A 19,067-nucleotide genomic window follows, 5' to 3' on the forward strand; every position below is an offset into this window, starting at 1 on the left:
CAAGGGTGAGCTCTCATCTGTGAGGTCCCGTTAGCCTCGGGCGAGCTAGCTGAGTGATGTTAGTGGAGCCTCGTCGAGTGATGTTTACACTGACAGGACCTGATTACGTGTGTACTGTATGGTTAGCATTGGTCCAGAGTACATGTACGAAGTTTCTGGGGCACTTTAGTACTTCAGATTTTGCTACATTATATGAGTTAAAAGGTCAATAGAGAAGAAGAAGATTATTTTGTCATTGACAATTATTAATGAAAAATGAATGAAAGATTAATTTTGATAAAATGTTTCAAAAGATGAGATTATTTATTTATTTGATGGAAAAAGCTAAAGTAGATCTGTTGAGCAGAGCATAGACGAGGGCATTTACAGGTCAAGGTGAGTCACCGCACCTTTTTAATATTCAACATCCTGGTGAGTGCAGACATTTAACGGCATAAACACCTGCACTGTGTGAGATGCATCGTGGCGTTTTTCTGCCCTTGTTTCAGTTCAACTGCTAACTTTATGGCCCCCGAAGGGAAATTTGTTTCCAGACTGTTTCTGTAGTAAAACACACAATAAAGCCCCGCAGTAAAGTACGATGCCACAGCAAAAACAATAAACACATTACCTACAAGTACAATAACGCACGCAGCGAACTGCTGTGTCACAGGGTGTAATAATAAAAGCCTGCCTCAGCTGATAAGACCACACAAGAAGTCAGTGCTTTGACGGGGTCCAATAAATATTTGTCATCAGTGCAACACGGCAAGTTTATCTGGAGGACGTTAAGACACTAGGGGTGGACACAATAACAGAAACACCTGTGCAATGCAAACCAAGTACAATACAAGAAGAATTTTTTTTTCTGCCACTGTATCAGAGAGTTCTACTTATTCTACACTTTGCTATTTAATGTCACTGTAGTTTGTGTTCTTTTTGTATTGATGTGCATTTAAAACACATGTTACCATATAGTTATTAAATACATGCTTACCATTTTTATATAATTTACAAATGGAGCTAGTCTGGAAAAAAAATGTTTCGATGCAGCTACACAACAGCACAGATGGGACGTCTGGTATACTTTTTGTCCTAGAGGTTTGTGTGTGTGTGTACGCGAGTGTGTCACAGCAGCGAAATCGTGTTCATACACACTCCACCCGACTTCAGAGGGGTGTCTCTTTGTTGACATCAAAAGACTTTCTGTGTCCTTTTGTAATACAGATAATTATCCCCATCAGTGGTGCCTTTGATGTTCACACTGCTGTATTATGCTATGTGTTCGTGTGCGATTGCACCATCGGTTTGTGTCAGTGCACAATATTTGTCCCATTGTGTGTAACTGTGTGCCTGCATGAACAGCATCATTTCAGGCATTGGTTACACATGTCTCATATGCACGACACAGGGTTTTAGTAGAAGGATTGGAAAATGACACAATATTGGTGAGAGATGTTAATTACGCAGTTATTAAGTTATTCGTATCATATCTTAGCCTCTCCATAGTTGTCTTCTTTAGGCCTTCCCATGTCATATCATGCCTAGAAATAGCAAACAATTTAAGCTGTCTGAACTCTCTGAAATTTGCTCCGCTCTCCTTATTTGAGCTTTTGTTTGCAGCAAATTCTGTTCAATTCAATGGTTGCAATGACAAACACTCCCAAACACACACACTGTGTTTATTTGAACGGGATTTCCGCTCATCTGTCTTTATCTTCTTTGTAGACAGCACAGTGATGCTCATTGTGCTAGCTTGTGAATGACTGAACTATGAGACCCACAATTAATCACAAAAATGCATTTGATTACAAATTGGATTATGAGAGATTGAAATCACAAATACGGCATGACGATTTACAGTTACAGTTACATACAACAACACAAGTCCATTTAATTGTGTTCATCCGTTTTATACTGCTCAGATACAGTATAGGATCCGCTGCCCTTATGACTATGAGAGCTGTGTAACTTGTTTTATTTTTGAAAACTGAAGTGGATACAACAATGTCAGTCTAAGGACTTTGTGTGCTTTGTGTTTTTTACTTTTTCCACTCAGGTAGACACTCATGGGCAGCCTGGGTGTTTGGGCCGTGGCCGCTCTGCTGGGAACCTCAGGGTGCTGGCTGGCTGAAGAGCACAAGAGCAGCAGGCGAGGCAGCGCTGATACAGCCACAATGCCACGTACCTCCTACCAGGAACCACACTCCACGGTAAATATTACGTGCTGCACTCTCTCTCTCTCTCTCTCTAACACACTAAACTACTTCCCACCGAGGACATCGCCTTTACTCTCCGTCAAGCGAGACAAACACTTACGGTGATATAAATCACTCGTATCAACCGTAAATCAAATCAGGGCTGCAAGAAAAATGAAGTGAATAAAAATAGTCGGACAAAACACATTTGTTGTCAAATTTAGCAGAGCTTAACTTCTGTGACACAGTGCACTCCTGTCCTGATATGTCCATGCTCTTATCTGTGTCATGGGAAAACAAAATGTAACATATAAATACATGGATGTAAATGTAGTAAATTGTTATTTATTATCAAAAATTTGATCAGCAACTTGGTAAAAAAAAAAAAATCAAATCAATGTAAACCCTTTTAACGCACCAACAACTTCGTCAAAGCTTAAACAGGACTTCAGAAGCAGAATTCCAGCGTATAATATATAAAGTACATAAACATAGAATATAAATGAATACCTTCATTGCAGCCAATGCTTTTTAATATCACTCAAAACTGATTGTAATTAATGAAACAATACCATTATTATGTAGGCTATAACTCTCACTTCAACTCTCCTGCTCATATCTTTTGTTAAAGATCACAATTAACAACGCCACGCAGGTGACTTTTACATCTTCTCTTTCCTGTGTCATTTTGAAACAGTGCTTTTGTTCGATCTATTTGCAACGGTTCTGAGATAATTGCTTGAGCGCTCTTGGGCAGGTTTCTGAATAAGCTCGTCTGGTTGCATTTATCACGAGGGCACACCAGAGATTCACGGGCTAAAGAGAGGAAAAACGACTTGCCCTCCGAGCAAACGGGTCCTTGCCAGCAAGAGTGAAGCCTTTTAACAAACGCTCTCTGCATAACAGAAACTTAGAGTCCTAACAGGTTGTGAAAAAGACATACGCACAGACAGACACATACCACACAGCTCCGCAGTCGTCCTAATTCTTTGTGCAATGAGGCATGTACGCCCCCTGGTCTGTTCTAAGTCTGACTCACCTCGAGCTTTGCCAAGTTGGCAGCAGGCTGTGGAATGTGATTTTGCCCTGGCGGTTGTGTCCCCTGAAATCCCTTGATGCAACAAAAAAAAATCAAACAAATTCCCAGGCATTCGCCCCTGTCTATCTGGGGGGAAAAATATGTCAATTGGCGCCAGAATTTTAAAGTTGACCCTCGGGTGAATCATGCGAATGCATGAATTCACACGATTATGCAGGAAGGATTCTCAAAGCCTTCGGGAGTAAAGAGGTTGTGCCAGATTTATTTATTTTCTCTAAATCTCCCCCCCAAAACAATACAAAACATGTAAACAATTATATATCTCACGGGTGTAACAGACTGAAAAAACAAAAGTGATAAATGAAGCAAACCAGTCCAGATGAAAGCCTTTTCATTTTGACCTCTTGTCAACTTCCTGGGGGCCTACTTTGATCCTTGCAGAGCAACCAAGTTCTGACAAATCCACACTGGGTTGATGGCAGCTTTGGTGCAATGAGGGCACAGACTAATTTAGAGGTTTAATAATTTACTATCTAATTCATCTTGTCTTTCAAACACACAAAGTACACAAGATGTAGGGAGATTACCAAAGCATTGTTAAATATCCAATGCATATTGAATCTGATTGCATTATTGAATCTGGCTGTCCAATCTGAACCCGATCCATTGATCGGTCTTTACAAGAAACTAAAGTAAATATCAGTTTAGACATTCAGCTGGAATCTGTTGGCTGAGAGGAGCAGTTGTGAGTGGCAGCCAAATGAATGCTGACAACCTGCAGCTATAACCTGAACATGAAGTAATGTAGCACTCAATTAATTGCAAAATATAAAGATGCTCAGTATACATAGTAAATGTTCGTAGAAGGGGAAGATATAAATAACAATGGGCCTATACCCGTGACCTAACACACACAAACCCAATCAACAGCTAAGTCTAATGTTAGTACGTCATTAAGCTACTCACGGAATTAAAGTTGATTAGCGACAGCTGCTTTCGGCGATGTTGTTCATTTTAACCAGGTATCAGAACCCAGAGTCACACCGGTGCTCCCAAAGTCATTTTCACATTCACACTCTTTTCACCAGCTTATGCAAGCAAAATGATCTTAGTGCAGAGTCCATGTAGACCTTTTTCACAGCAGACATTTAAGCCATACCAATGACAAGCATGCTTATTAGCTGTGAACTCCATCATTAATGATATTATGTGCTGCTTCTTGCTGTTACCTGTTGCAAATGGAAAGATGCCATTGTGCTAAACGCACGTCACACTACACAAACTGCACATGGCCATAATGTTGAACAATTATACGATAATTGTGGGCGATGGGCAAGATAATAATAGAAACATAACCCAATTTCCTTAACAACAGTAGCATTTTCGGACTAAAAGTAGTGATTTAAGTTTAAGTTTTGATTTAAACAGATCAACAAATCAATTCCGTATCTGTCCGTTTGCATCATTCTATTGGATGCTGCAGCCGTCTTGGTCCTGGATTCTTGTGTTGGTGGTGAGAATTGTCGCAGGATTCCGATGAGCGTGCAGGGTTTTTATAGACTGCATTTTGACAGTGAGCTCGTAGTTGGGTTTGGAAGTGGTCTCTATGAAGAGGGGAACGAGTGGAGTGGTTTGGCAGCAGCACAGAGAAAGAGGGAATTGTGCTGGTTGGATGAAAGGGTTTTCAGTAATGGGGTTATGCACCGAATGAATCGAGAATAAATGCAGGAACAGTGAAAACGAAAAGAAAGAAAATAGCATTCTCTCCACAAGGGCAGGTTCTTCTCTTGGGTTTAAGTTTTAGTGGTAGGGCTACCCCCCCCCCCCCCCCAAATACATTTACATTTTGATTATGACTTGTATACCCATAAAGCTTTAGTTTTTGTTTCATTGCTGTCCCAGAAGGTTATTCCCCAATTTCTCAGGCTGTCTCCTGAGAGTTTGTACACAAAGCTATCAGGCATACAGCACACGTGCAATGGTTACCGTTATATGAAGCAATAATACTTCTCTCTACAATGATTATAGTGGTAGGTGATACTTTCTATGCTCGGCACAACCCTCTGGTACGTTTCGGCATCTGCTGTCTTTTACGGAGGAACCTACTATGTTGCACGCAGTAAGGAGCATCAGTCATTGGGGACAAAGGTGTCTAAGTAAGCCTGCAGTGAAGGTGGACACAGGAAGCCTTCTTTGAGCGTAAAAAAATAAACTGGTATGCCATAAAGCAACAACTAAAAAGATGTTGTTTCCAGGGAGTGGAGCTAACATCATTTTTATATCAAAGTACACAATAATAAAAAGAAAATGTATTTCATTTGATCTTAAAGAGACAAAGAGTGGACAGGGTAGACAATATGAAATGAGAGACATTAATGGGTTTTTTCTTGAAGAAGATGAAGAAGAGGGTGGAATTGGGCCACGGCAGTGAGGGAAAAGTGAAGATGATTGGGACGTAGATGGATAAAAGTGATATGTCATAACCAAACATTAAGAACACAAAAACCCCTCGATGTCCCTTCTGTGAGGCTCATGTTGTCTGGACTTGGAAAGAACAAGCCTGATGAATAAAAGCAGATTTGTTCCTTTCATCCAAGTCTAGACATTAGCATTATTTTTCGCTCTTAAGAGTCGGTATGGTTCTCAACTGAAAATGTGTCCGTCTTCTTTGAGTCTGATCTCGTCTTCTACTCTGAGGGTCACGAGAAGTCGACAACTCTGGATTTGCCCAATATTCTTAGGTGCATTCAAAATCCGCACAAAAACAAGATACTGTAGAAAACAATGTTCAGAGATCCGATACTGTCTCCGACGTTTGGCCACATGATGATAACTAAACCATCTCCATGACATGTTTTAGAAATTAGTTATAGTCTTGGAGGTTATTTGTGAAGGTGATCGGGGTTGCATGACGGTAGCAAATAGTTTTCACTCACCCTCGTGATGCCTTCTCACGGGAGGTGATTAGCACATTCATTCACGAGTGCTGTATCCGCCGGCATATCAAATGTATGAAACATAGCGAAACTGTTCTTTATCACATATTCTCTGGAAGCTTTGGAAAATTGTGAATAAATGAAGATGTTTAGAAGACAGACCGTGCCAACAAGCGTCACTGGAAACATGAAATCCCTCCAGCTAATGATGCAGGGGGAAAATGAATTTGTTAGGTTGTAGTTCTATTTTAGGATTCATCAAAGTTATGCCTGTGAAGGTATTACTAATTACTGTACGTTGCAAATGTTTTTGTTTCTTTTGGCTCATTTTCATTTAGCTCCTTAAGTAGTGTGTGAGTGCACTGGTGAGTTTCTGTGAGATAAGACAGGTCCCTTATGTCCAAGCAGCAGACATCAGGGAATAAATATTGAATGTAGAAAGGTGAACTCTTGTGAAAACACAGGACCTGATAGATTTAGCTTTCCTTTCCTGATACTCCTCCTCTCGATGCCTCTTCATCCTAATCAGGCAGTATCTTATAAAGGTCAACGTATCAATGTGCTCCGACAAAACACTGGAGCTGCCGCTTAGCAAAAATATTGATACTGCAACACTGTAGGCATACAGGCAGCTAACCCGGGCGGAGAGTTGTGTTGTTTAGAGAGATGGAGTGAGAATAAGTGGGCACATAAACATATGGCTCCTTGAATGAAGAGGGGCCGGCATAGCAGCGTAAGAGCGCGGGGGGGGGAAGCCCTATTCAAGCACACTTTGTAACAGAGACATGTTTGCTTGATTTGCTCTGCTGTTCAAATTGCATTCCCACAAAATGTCAGCCTCTGTACCCGCAATGTCGGATTCTCGTTTTGTGTGGGTGTTTAAATGGCATCCAAGATAGAAGCATGTAACACTCAGAGATTAGTTTGTGCTGGTTTTCCAAGAGGCTATAACAATATTTTTGAGTTTGTACACTTAAACTCTGTTCTAGTTCAGCTCAGAGTACCATGACTGCGTCTTTAGTATGTGAAGCCACAGGAGAGCTATGAATCTAGATTAGTCAACTCTTGCCAAGTTATGCCACAGCCAAGGAAAATACAAGTTTCTGATTGGCTGGCATGTAGCTGTTAACATCATGTAAAGTCATATGCAACGTTTAATAAAAAACTAAATCACGATTTTAGCACAACCTGTATTCCTGATGTTGAAGACCATGGCCAATTAAACTCTGCCTTCCATTGCCTCTCGTGTGATAAACATACATTAGATGTAACGAACATGGCTGGCACATCTTTCCTTCAGTGCATATGACTTGCTGCTTGTTGGTTGAGGTTGTTAAATCACTACGGACCCTCTAGAAGCAAATTGTGTTGAAATACTTTGCTTTTTTACGACATACAATCTATTGGCTTTCAATGCCTAACCTGTCCTGAAAATAATAATATATGACACGCCTGAGACATTAGTGCCTACGCCATAAGAGTGTCAATAAATGAGCATAAGTCAAATAAAAACAGCTCATGAGCTGAGAAGGCGTTGAATCATCTTGTCTTCCCTATTGTGCATCTCTCAGCATCCCACCTGTTTCCATAGTCGTATCACATAACTCTTACTGCTCTGGGCAGGCTCTATCACAAAAAGGAAATATTGTAGAGAAAAGCATCAGATCCCTCCTAATTGAAACCCAGTGGGTTTGCTCTATAGACCTTTTCACAGCCAACGTCATGATTATGTCACTTGTTAGTTTGAGTCAAAACTAAGGAAAAAATGGAGGCAAACACAAATCACCTCAGAGAAGTGGGCTAAAGTTACACAATGAAAATTGTCATGTTGTTGTCTTTCAGGGTGCCAGAATTGATATTGCATACATTTGAAAGGACAAACTGGGATTCTAGGCGAGCTACAATATCGTGGTAGCATTTCAGAGATGGAGATAAAATGTTGCTAATAGTTTAGCTTAGCCTTTTGCTAACCTGCTCCATTGTCACGACTGCTGCACCACAGAAGGCTACATTAATAGAGAGATAGAGAGACATTTTGCTAAGAGGCTAAACTATTAGAGATATGAAGAGAAGGCCTGCTGTAGGGCATCTATAACCAGTGTAGCATGAAAGCATGGTGGAATTAGCAAGCTAACTAGCGGACGGCTGGCTACAATGCTACAATTTCTTTGTTAGCAAATTGGTGTTCAGAGAATTATTCTGTCTCTAGTTACAATCCGCCCACTGGTCGTGGTTATTTACATTTCTCCAACCAATCAAAGTGTAAATGTAAGTGCTGCATTGTAAGAAAAAAATAACTACCTACTAATCAACTCTGTGTGTGCGTGTGTAAAGGGAACTACTTTGCCTTATCCAGTTACATTGCAGTAGTTGCTGTCGATTATTGCTAAACTATTATTTTACTCCATCAATATCCCTTAAAGCTGAATTTATAAAGGAATGTGACAAAAAGAACCCCGCAGAGATGTGGAGAAGAGAGAACAGTATTTTTAGAAAGAAGCCCATAGCCTCTCTTTCACCTCTACGCTTGGTTTGATTCCCTAATCAATTGATCAAACAGCGGCACTCCAGATGATGGAAGGCGGTGCTGATGAGCACACTCAATTTTATCCTGCCATCATGAGGAAGCACGTCCGCAATTAAGATAGACAGATGGCAGAAAGAGAGAAGGATAGAGATGTAAAGAGAAAGAAGGAGGCAATGACAGGAGGCACTAAAAACTGCTGTGTTTTTCGTGAGGCTCTCGGTCTCCTGGGAAGCCGAAAGGGGCCTCACAGACTCACACATCTTTTATCACTGAGCCTCATTACCGGTGACATCCACACTGAGGGACAAGAATGCAAAATGTCACAACACTTCAATTGCTGCCACACGTTGGCTGCTTCAGAAACGGTGTTGCATTGGAAGACCTGCCTCTGTTCTATTTTTAAAAAGGCACGTCGATCTTTGGTTTTGCCAGTTTACGTTAAATTGCGTTTGAAGTTCAGATGCATTTATGGAGAGCAGCATTCACAGTGCTGCAACGAGCACAAGTGAGCAGTAGCTGAAGAGCACACGATGCTCAACAAAGTATTTTCAATCTGTGCACACAAACAGGACAACTGCAGGACAACTCTGGAACACGCAGCTTGGCCCATACGCTGCTCTTATAACATATGTATCAAACTGTGTCAACACACTAGAATATTTGACCGGGTTTAAAAAACATATAGCCTACTGGGAAATATACATTTTATATGCCTATAGAAAACACTTCTGCACTTGTATTGAGGACGTTGATCAGCGGATCGATCCCGGAGGTGACTCTACCGGCAGAAATCCTGTCGCACTTCTTCATTTTGAAGTTGCGCACAGACTCTCGACTCGTCACACATCGAAAATGACAGATGCAGATATCCGTAATTCAGTTTTCACTTCTCCGAATAATAGCTGCAGATACATTAAACAGCACAACTAGTCCATATTGCTGTGCATGACGTTGCTCATGTGAAGCTCGCCATTGGATATTGGCCCTGCAAAGCATTCAAACAGTGTTTGTAGAAGCATTTGCTGTTGTGGATCAGAAGCTTAGGAAATACCATGAAAAAAAACAATCATCAAGGAATTTGTGGCGAATGAGAGCGTCGTTCAAAACTTTTCAGCATATTGTATATTTATGTCTCCAGACACACTTGAGGATCGATGAGGAACGATTGCAGTGCCATAGTGTGTTTGACTAGAAAGCGACTCTTGAACTGGAATTATGACTAGTCATAATTCAATTGTAGATATCTGAAACGGTAATTACAACTAGTCAGTTGCAGATATCCCAAATTTGCATTGCAGATATCTGGAACTGAATTGGATATATCTGTAATCTTATTTATTAGCTTGAATCTTAAAAGTCAAAATATATGATATACAGATAGCTTGAATTAGAGCTTTCAGTAATGAATATCCAGTGTAACAATCAATGTTAAAACGGCTTCCGGGTGAAGAGGTGAGGGGTCGGTTGGTCAACTAATGAACTAAAGAGCTAATTTGTCGGTGCATAGCTGATTAGTGTTTGTTTGTAGCGTGTTCATAACAATTCTGTATCAGCATCACAAGCTGCGTTTTCTGATGGAAGCGTTTGTCACACATGATATGTTCAAGGACCGTCAGAAAGATAAAAATCTGAGGATATTGACGTTTTTACAGCTTCTGGCTGTGATAAACGGTGTCGTTTTGGCGATTATTTGAAGAAATCATGCTTTTATATCCCGCCGGCGTTTTTTTGGGGTTCAGAGGGTTTTTAAGTGGTGTGTCTAGTCCACATCGGCTGAAATCATCAATGATAATAAATCTATTGTCGATCCCTTTTGTTATTTTTAGTGGGTGCATAAAAGTCCAACGGTGCATTTTGTTAGAGCAAATTTGATCTTGTCAGCTTTGAATGCCAGACATGATTGTCCTCCATTTCGTCAGCCAATCACATGCACATGCACGCATACACGCAGGCACACACACACACACACACACACACACACACACACACACACACACACACACACACACACACACACACACACACAGTCTTTGGAAAGCCATGAATGAAAGTGACATTTATTGAAATTTCAAGCTGCACATCAATATCACACTCACAGTTACAGCTGACACAATAAATCCTTTCTCCTTGCCGTATCAATTGTTTGACATCCTGATAAACATCCCAGCACAACATAGTGACAACTGCCATCTTGCAGCCTGCTGGGAAGTGTATTTCCAATTAGGTTGATTGAATTGACTCTGGGATCCGCCTTTGTAAAGGTCCCCTCGTTTCTCTCCTGTCATCCACCACACATTCTCTCTCGCGCTTCTTCTCTGTCTCTCCTGTTCTTTTCTCTTTCCATTCTCTTCCCGAGTGTTCACCTTTTGTTTTCCGACGTCTTTCTCTGAACCCAGAAAAAGGGAAAAGGCACGGTAACGAATGGTGCGCGAAAAAGCTGCAGAAAGGGCTGTTTTTGTCTCACTCCTCCAAGCCTGTAATAACCACTTTTGTGTGTGCTCTCTGTTTGCAGGAGAAGGGGAAAGTGGACGGGAACATCGATCAATGTGAGTACACTTACTGTGTTCAAACCAAACAGCGTTTTTTTTTTAACAGCAAGTTATTCTCCGTTTTTCTGTTATTCTGTTATTCTGGCATACACTTTGGTTTTCTGATTGCTGGGAAATGCTGCTGGGAAGTAATTCAACTCTCATAAAGCGGATCACGCAGCCTGTTCTGGAGAAGACCTCTGATGGTGATATAACTGTGACAGTCTACTTGTTACTGCATCACTATTCTTCTCAGGGGAGGTGTTTGAAAGAATGTCAGATAGAAAAATTGAAAGCATTTCAGTTGTCAGTGGATGCCAGGAGATAATCTACAAATCAGTTGTGAACCTGTTATTTTGTCTGCTCAGTTGCATTCAACGCCATCTGAGAGGAAATAGAAGTATTGTATAGTATGTATGTCCATAAATATAAAGCAAATGAAATCACTCATTCCAAGTGACAACCCTTCTTTAAGTTGACAAAATGTATTTGTCAGGTTAATAATTATTCAGCCGTCAACCATCTTCAGTCCCTTGTCAGAAATGATTAAGTAATGTTTGTTTTGCTTTGGGCCTCCGGCTGTTTAACAGTGCAGTGACTGCTCAGACAGTTCGTGCCCTGTGAAGAAGATCAGTCACGTTCTTGATTCTCAACCCCCCCCCACACACACACACAAACACACACACACACAGTCTGGATGCTGATCCTTCAGTGGAGGGAGGTAGCAGGGCGTCACATCACTCACTCGAGGAGTGGTGGCTAATCTGCTCCACCGTGTGAGTCACTGCTGCCAGGACGAGCATTAGGATTCCAGTACCAACACTTAGTCTAAAATGTATTCGTGCCAAGTAGTAGTATGTTTGCGCTTGGCATTTTTGCAGTGACTTGTGCTCAGGGATGTTTGTGTTCTGTGAGCAACTTTCTGTGTTTAGTACCTTGCAGAAGTGGTGAAGACTTGTGTTTGAATTTGTGCCCCTCTTGTTGTGTGTTTGGTTTTCCTATGTCTCTATTGATTTTAGGCCATATAAATGCTAGCTAGCTCTGCTGCTAGAGCTGAGCAAGAGCTGTGTCTTCTTCTTCTATTTTTAGTCAAGCGCCGGGTTTACGACGTAAACGCCCACTACAAGTGGTGATGAAGCTTGAGATCAGTTCAGTATTATATGCAGTCTGTGACAGCAGTCCTGAGACTCTTGGACTATGGTTGTCAGAGGTCCTTGCATGGTTGGTACAGGCTGGAGGTCGAGTGATTGTATATTTTTAGAGACCGATATAATGATAGTTTGCAGCAGGAAAAAGTGTTAAAGTGATAAATCTGGAACTGAACATCAAACTAGCCATAAAAAATCTAGGTGGGAGTGACTTATTTTTGGAAAGACCCCCTAAAGACCACCTATTCTGACTTCATGACGAGCTTCACTTCTGTTGGCCACTTTTGCAAACGCAGTTTTTAATAAACTTGTTTTTTATCACTTAAAACTGAATATAATTATCAGTATGACAATATCCTGAAGTGTGATTTAATGAATTACATCATCGGAATATGTTTTATTTATTTACAATGGGCAATGCCATGTTTCTGGCTCATGACTGGCCACCGGGTTTACTTCTGTAGCGCGTCCCGTTAAATTATTAAATACCACTCTAACAAACCATTCATGCAAATATATTACCGGGGTAAGGAGGGTTCTAAAGTGTGCAATCTCATGACCCGATAGTTCCGCGGCTGGATTATTTGGTAGAAAAAACGTCAAATTGGTTAGTGAAATAAACTATAATTGTCTTTTTTCCCTCTCTTCCTGTCTTGTATCGTGGATAAAGAGCTGATAGTGTAGCGTTACATATTTGAGAGATAACTTTTGTGGGCAGAAATAAAGTGAAAACGGGTCAGAGATGACATGACTACCACTTGTCAGCTTGCTGTAAAATCAGCTGTTTCCCCGGGCTGCAAAGTTTTAGCCCACATTTTCTAACACCATCACCAGAATAATGCATGGAATGTTTTTTTGTGCACTAGAGATTTGCCTCCGGTTTTCCATCTCGCGAAATCCATTTTAGTCGTCGTGAAAGGTGTTGTCATGGAGCTACACTGTCACCACTCATGAAGATAAAGTCTTTTCTCTCTCTCCCCATGTTGTGCATGTTCTTACCATTCACATACGTTTTGTCTTCGCCTCCGTATTGTTGTGCACGACAGCGAGATTGAGCGGCTCGTGTGCGAGTTACTGTAACAGCGATATTTCCAGGGCTGAGTGCTTCCTATTTGACAAGCGACTTCCTCTGTAAGCATTGGGCCCATTATGATGTGTTGTCTTCATCTCCACAGTAACGTTTCTCTGCTTGCAGTGCAGAGTTCTCTGCGTATGTTTCTTTTCGACCTCAACATGACCCCTGACAAGTTCATTTCTTCCTGTTTAGTATTCAGCATCTAGTGCAGTATGTGTATTTTTTATTTATTTACTTTTACGTCTGGATGTCTGTTAGTTGATTTCCATATTATGTGCAGAAATGTAGCTTTCTAAGTGATAATTGCTTTTCGAGCTATACGTGCTTTCCTCACCTGCCTCTTGTAATTCAGCTGCAGTAACATGCCTCCTGATGGGAAATGCAATGTGAGGTGTTTTTCTGACAGGCGTTTTCATTACACTCTGCCGCACAGATGTTGATGCCGACACATGTGCCTGTATGAAATAAATGGACACCCGCATTGATGGGGATGGTGCTGATAAAAAACAAACAAAAGCAAAGGTAGCTCTGCACTATAGGCGCAAAATGTAAAGCTACAAACGTTTTAGCTTCTGTATGGTAGTAGCGTGTTGGCAGAAAACATATTCAGGTTTATGGGAACAACGTGGGTTAAAGGGCATGGCTTTAGATTTACATACACTGGGCCTATGGGACCTATGTTACTTAAATATTTGTCTCCAGAGCTGAAAGCAAAAGTGACAGTCATTTTGTTCTGGCTTTGTGCCCAGTTGTAATGCCCTGCGGTGAACTGGAGCTTTTCTGTGCTTAATATTTAGGTTCTCCCTGTGTCTGTGTGGGCTTTGTATTTTGCTGTGAATGTCAAGGTTTGTCTATATACAGTAAGTGGAACCTGCTCTTGTACAACCGTTCATCTGCTGATAACCATTGCACAACAATAATTAGGTGCCTCTATCTAGAGCCCCTCGTTTGCTGTCAAGGGAGGAGAGACTCATTTTCTATCACTATCTTTGAAGGTTTTCAAACAAGCAATCTCCCAGGCCTTTTTATTGTTCTCCGTTAGGACACTTCACTTCCTGCTCTCTGATGGGAGTTAGGTCTCAGAGTGAGCCATTGCAGTGGACAAGATGATAATGGGACATGATTCTGGCTGACAGTCACTTCTTTACATCAGCAGTGTGTTCAACTGTGTTGATGTGACGCGTGTGGTAAATGGGTTAGAGGCGTCACCTTTTTTACCGTGTTGTGTCTTTGAGATCAGGTACGATGCCGAAGTGTCAAATGAAATCATTAGTGTAAACACACAGACACAAAGCAACAAAACCAGGAGACTGTGTGGGAGCTGAGAGAGATGCGAGACAGCACAGCACTGAACTGAACTGGCCAGTTTTGTCGGCTTGCGAGCTCATCAGCCCAGGTGAGCCGGCTCGCTAATGACCTGCACGGCCAGCCCCACTCCCTGCAAGAGGAGGAGAAAACACAAGCAGTGCCTGTCTGTACTATCATTTATTCTCTGCATGTCGTGTGTAAACATATTTGTGTGTTCCTGATTTTTTTGTACATCTGGATGACAGCGTCAGCATACCAAGATAAGGTGTATTGCTTAGTGAAAGTCTCTGCAGCTCTGCTGACAGAACATACTGTTATTCACAACTGGGGAATCGGCAAAATGCAGCGCTGTGTCTCAGTAATGCCTGGCATTTGATAGCTTCAGTCTGAGCTCCCCCTTGCGACATAACCTGAGCTGGTTTTACCAACCAACATATGATGATCTTTGAACTGTGGTAGACGGGGTTGTTCCCGTAGAAATAGAATAAGAGTAAAATGGACATTCCCATTCAAATCAATGTAGCAGGTTGGTCAGAGATGCGTATTGTTACCATTGCAGGCTGACATACGTATAAACTAAAGAGACTTATGACTAGTTTTGTTTTGCAGTAACGACTAAAGCAAGCCGGAGTAGAAACCTTATGAAGCAGATCCAGAGTAAATGATTTAAATTTAACAACTTAATTCTTCAGCCACACACACTTCACAGCGTAGGAAATGAGCCGAGCAGCTGGTTGGTGGCCAGCGTCAGCACTGGGTCTAACGGTCCCTCTGTCTCACTCCCTGCCACTTCGTAGAAGGACAAGTTACCTAGCTAACTAACAAAACCATCCGTCTCCAGAGCCCCACTGATGTGTGTTGCCGACAATCGCCATTTCTTGTCTGTTTTACTCATATTCTATTTCTATGGTTGTGGCTTCAGAGTAAGTTTTTACTGCTTTCGAAATCTTCTCATTGCGAGTTGGGCAGCCTTTTGTTTGGTAGTTTAAAACGGTGTCTGCTTGAACTGATGCCCATTTGATAGCACGTAGTTATCTAGCTTTAATATTTTTTGGAGCTGGGATCCTCCCAATGTATGTGTATGTGTGTGTGTATGTGTTTTTGTATTTATTGATGCTTTTTAAAATACACATCACGCCATCTATACCAAATATAAAGTGATGCAGTAGTAGTAAAATGAGAGAAGTGTGAAAACCTCCACCAGCCGGCAGTTAGGCCTGTGATGTGTCTGCCCTGCATCATTTCAGGACAGCCGCTTTAACACTGTGAGCTTTTTTTTTTACCACTTTGTGAAGGCTGATTTCCCTCTTGAGACTAATTATCCGCTGCCTGTTTGTATGCTAAACTAGATCCACTGTCAAAATCGGGCAATTGCATTTCATTTTCACTCTTTGGGAGTGTCTGTGTCCACTGCCATTGGCTGGTTGCGTCTTTCACATTTAATTTTAGTTTCCCCCTCTCCTTTTCTTTCTTTTGCTCCACCTCTCCTTCCATATCTTCCCTCATCCTCTCCCACTTTGGCAAACCTTTTATTGTGGTGTCTATGCTCCTCAGGTTGAGACAATGACATTAATCAAATTGACCCAGTTTTACCTCGGGAACGCAGATGCTGCTAGTGAAATTCGCCTTACTGCAAACATTGCATCTGAAGGTTTTTAAGCTAGCTCCGACAGAAATTCTCTGTAAGTGACATTTTACCGGCTGGTGATGCACAGCCATCCCTGGTCCAAATGCCACAATCTGGTAAATCCGGTAATTGCCATTGTCAGAGTGTTCTTCTTTTCACAGTGGTGTTATTGTTGTCGCTGGGATCCATATGGAAACATTGAATATTACCCATCTATCTTCCCATGGAATGGTGATTAATTCGGCATTGAGCGCCTAATTTACGAACCTTCGCGGAAGCCTAATCAGGGTTTGTTACCGTCACAAATTAAACAATGGGAAGAGGCAAAGCAAGTTAAGCAGTCCTCTGGTTCATTTAGATTGTAATTGGGTGAGAATTAGATGGGACAAGGTTGACAGAGAGAGACTCTAATAAGCTCAAATGACTGAGGAGCTAGTAGGAAGAAAATGCGAGGAGACAGGAGAGTGGAGGAAGCTCAGGGAAGCAGGAATGAGGGACGGGGCAGTCGTCTTCTGGCTTAACAACTCAAATCAGATGTTTCAATTACCTTTTGTTTAGCATGTGGTGGCCTATTGACTTTTACATACTTTGCCTGTCTGCTTAACCGTCAATACAAAACAATAAGATAATATTTATAGTTTTATAATGCTAACTGAAATCAACGGATTGATGCGGCATCTCTACTTTGTTGTGTCCTAAAAGTCAGTGTGTTTGTGCAACGTATCCGCATACAACGGTTCATATGATATCTTTCAAAAAGTTACCGCTTTTTACAACGAAAGCCAGCAACACGTGTCAATTTCCGCTAGTTACATGCATGCAGTTTTTTCAAAATAAACTTCTATCTTCTGGCTGAAAGATCGCATACGAAATTACTTTGGTGGGATTTCTACAAATAACGGCGCATTACTTTTCGCAGATAAAGATTAAGAAATGGATTTGGAGAGATATGGAGACGGGAAAGTAGAAGGTAGAGAGACTTTCCAAATAGTATAACATCCCGCCTAGAAATCGCTGATGCCTCCACAGTCAAACTGCTTCCTGATAGCTAACCTGGCGCATGATAAGAGAGAATTGGACTGAGGGGGGAACAGGGTGAAAGTGCATTGCAAACAATGGTAGCTTTATAGAAGATGTGATTAAAAAAGGGGGAGAGAAATCACACTTGCGTTATTTGGAACATCCAGCGACAACACAAAGAATCGATGCAGAGATTATGTCCATGATATTTTACTCCTTTCTTCTGTTGACACCACTGTAATCATTATTTATGTTTTGTTGTGGTCAAATTTACAATGAAATCCTATTGAAACAAATACCAGTTCATTGGGGTGCAGTCCAATTCAAATTCATGCCAACAATTGTAACTGGACTGCTTGACAGAAAACTCCACAAAACGATAAATGTCCATATATGTCAAACACATTCGGACCTGAAGACTGAAGACGTAAAGCAGCCCTCTAATGTGAAGCAGGGAGATCATCGGAGACCTTCGGGTTGTGCAAAGACGTACCACTAATGCTTCAGCAGCAGTTGTACTGATTTAATGCCAAATACTGAAAAGAAACACATTGATATTGTTCATTTTGAGACTAAATTAGGCGATCAATGTTTCTGTAGTTTCTTTTGAGAAAAGCTAATGATTTCTTTTGCCAAGTCTGCAATTATGATCTCACACAGTGGTATAATAAGTTGTTCAAACTCTAGAAAGTCTATTTACTTTACTTCATGACTGCTGGTCTGCCTCTTTACATTTAGGAACATATTCAAAGCTTCTCTGTAGTTCTTTGCTGCCTTCAAATGGAACTCGTGAGCAATTGGTTACGACATGGGGAGTCATGTGCATGACATGCTTGCTGTTTAAGTGGTTGAGTTATGAGAAGACCGCTGATACGCAACGGCAACATGGACGCGAGCAGGTACAGCGTAATGCAGGAAATGCTGAAGCATAATGCCAGAGGAAAAGATGAGGCATATTTTCCTCAGACATATTAAATCACAAAGACAAAAACTCTACCCGACTTTTCCCCATCCACCAAAAGAGGAACTTCCATGGCGTGTCACAACTCGTGAACTTGGAGCTTCACTTGCGAGGTGGCGACTACCACAAGAGGAGGGCATTCATATGGATTATTTCTGTGAACATGGTCCACACAACCCGTATTTGAACGCAGCATTAGGTGTTAATACTTAGCATCATTGGTAATTGAATACATTACTGATCCAAAATGCGATGCATACCAAAGGTTTTTCTTTCTGCAGCCCAGGCTGCTTACACAAGCTGAACAAATGTGATGTCTACCACGCGCACTCCCAAGGTGGTACTGGATCATTTGTACTAGGTTTGCAGGTTTTTAGACGGAGTAAGGGGAGAGGTGATGAGCAAACACGCTTACAGAGCGGATGTATAGTTCTAGAAGTGATAGACTTTGAGGGCTGATGCTGTATAATGCATCGGGGAGATGGATAGCTATCACCTCTACCTGTATTCAAGCTTGAGAAGGGAATCATTAAATCACTATAGGTGAGAAACAAAGAAAACACCCACATTTACCTTTCTTCAGTCATGGATTTCTCACATAAAGAAGCAACGTAAATGAAGAGAAAAAGGCCTGAATGTGAAACATTATAATACTCTGCTGTAGGTCTAAATGTTAACTTTCACACTTCACACACACAAGGTCTCGAATCACAGACAGTTT

The 19,067-nt window shown here is 41.4% G+C and overlaps 1 protein-coding gene across 1 annotated transcript in view; it reads left to right on the forward strand.

Moving 5' to 3' along the window:
• Positions 1-2,048: 2,048 nt before the first annotated feature.
• fstl4 (follistatin-like 4) overlaps positions 2,049-19,067 on the forward strand; it is a 158,770-nt gene continuing 141,751 nt past the window's right edge. The window contains exons 1-2 of the mRNA XM_076102694.1: positions 2,049-2,192; positions 11,192-11,225. Coding sequence (XP_075958809.1) covers positions 2,049-2,192; positions 11,192-11,225 — 178 coding nt within the window. The remainder of the gene's footprint in view (positions 2,193-11,191; positions 11,226-19,067) is intronic.

The sequence above is a fragment of the Anarhichas minor genome, unplaced genomic scaffold (assembly GCF_050575085.1).
Source record: "Anarhichas minor isolate MPS153535 unplaced genomic scaffold, ASM5057508v1 ptg000027l, whole genome shotgun sequence".
Lineage (NCBI taxonomy): Eukaryota > Metazoa > Chordata > Actinopteri > Perciformes > Anarhichadidae > Anarhichas > Anarhichas minor.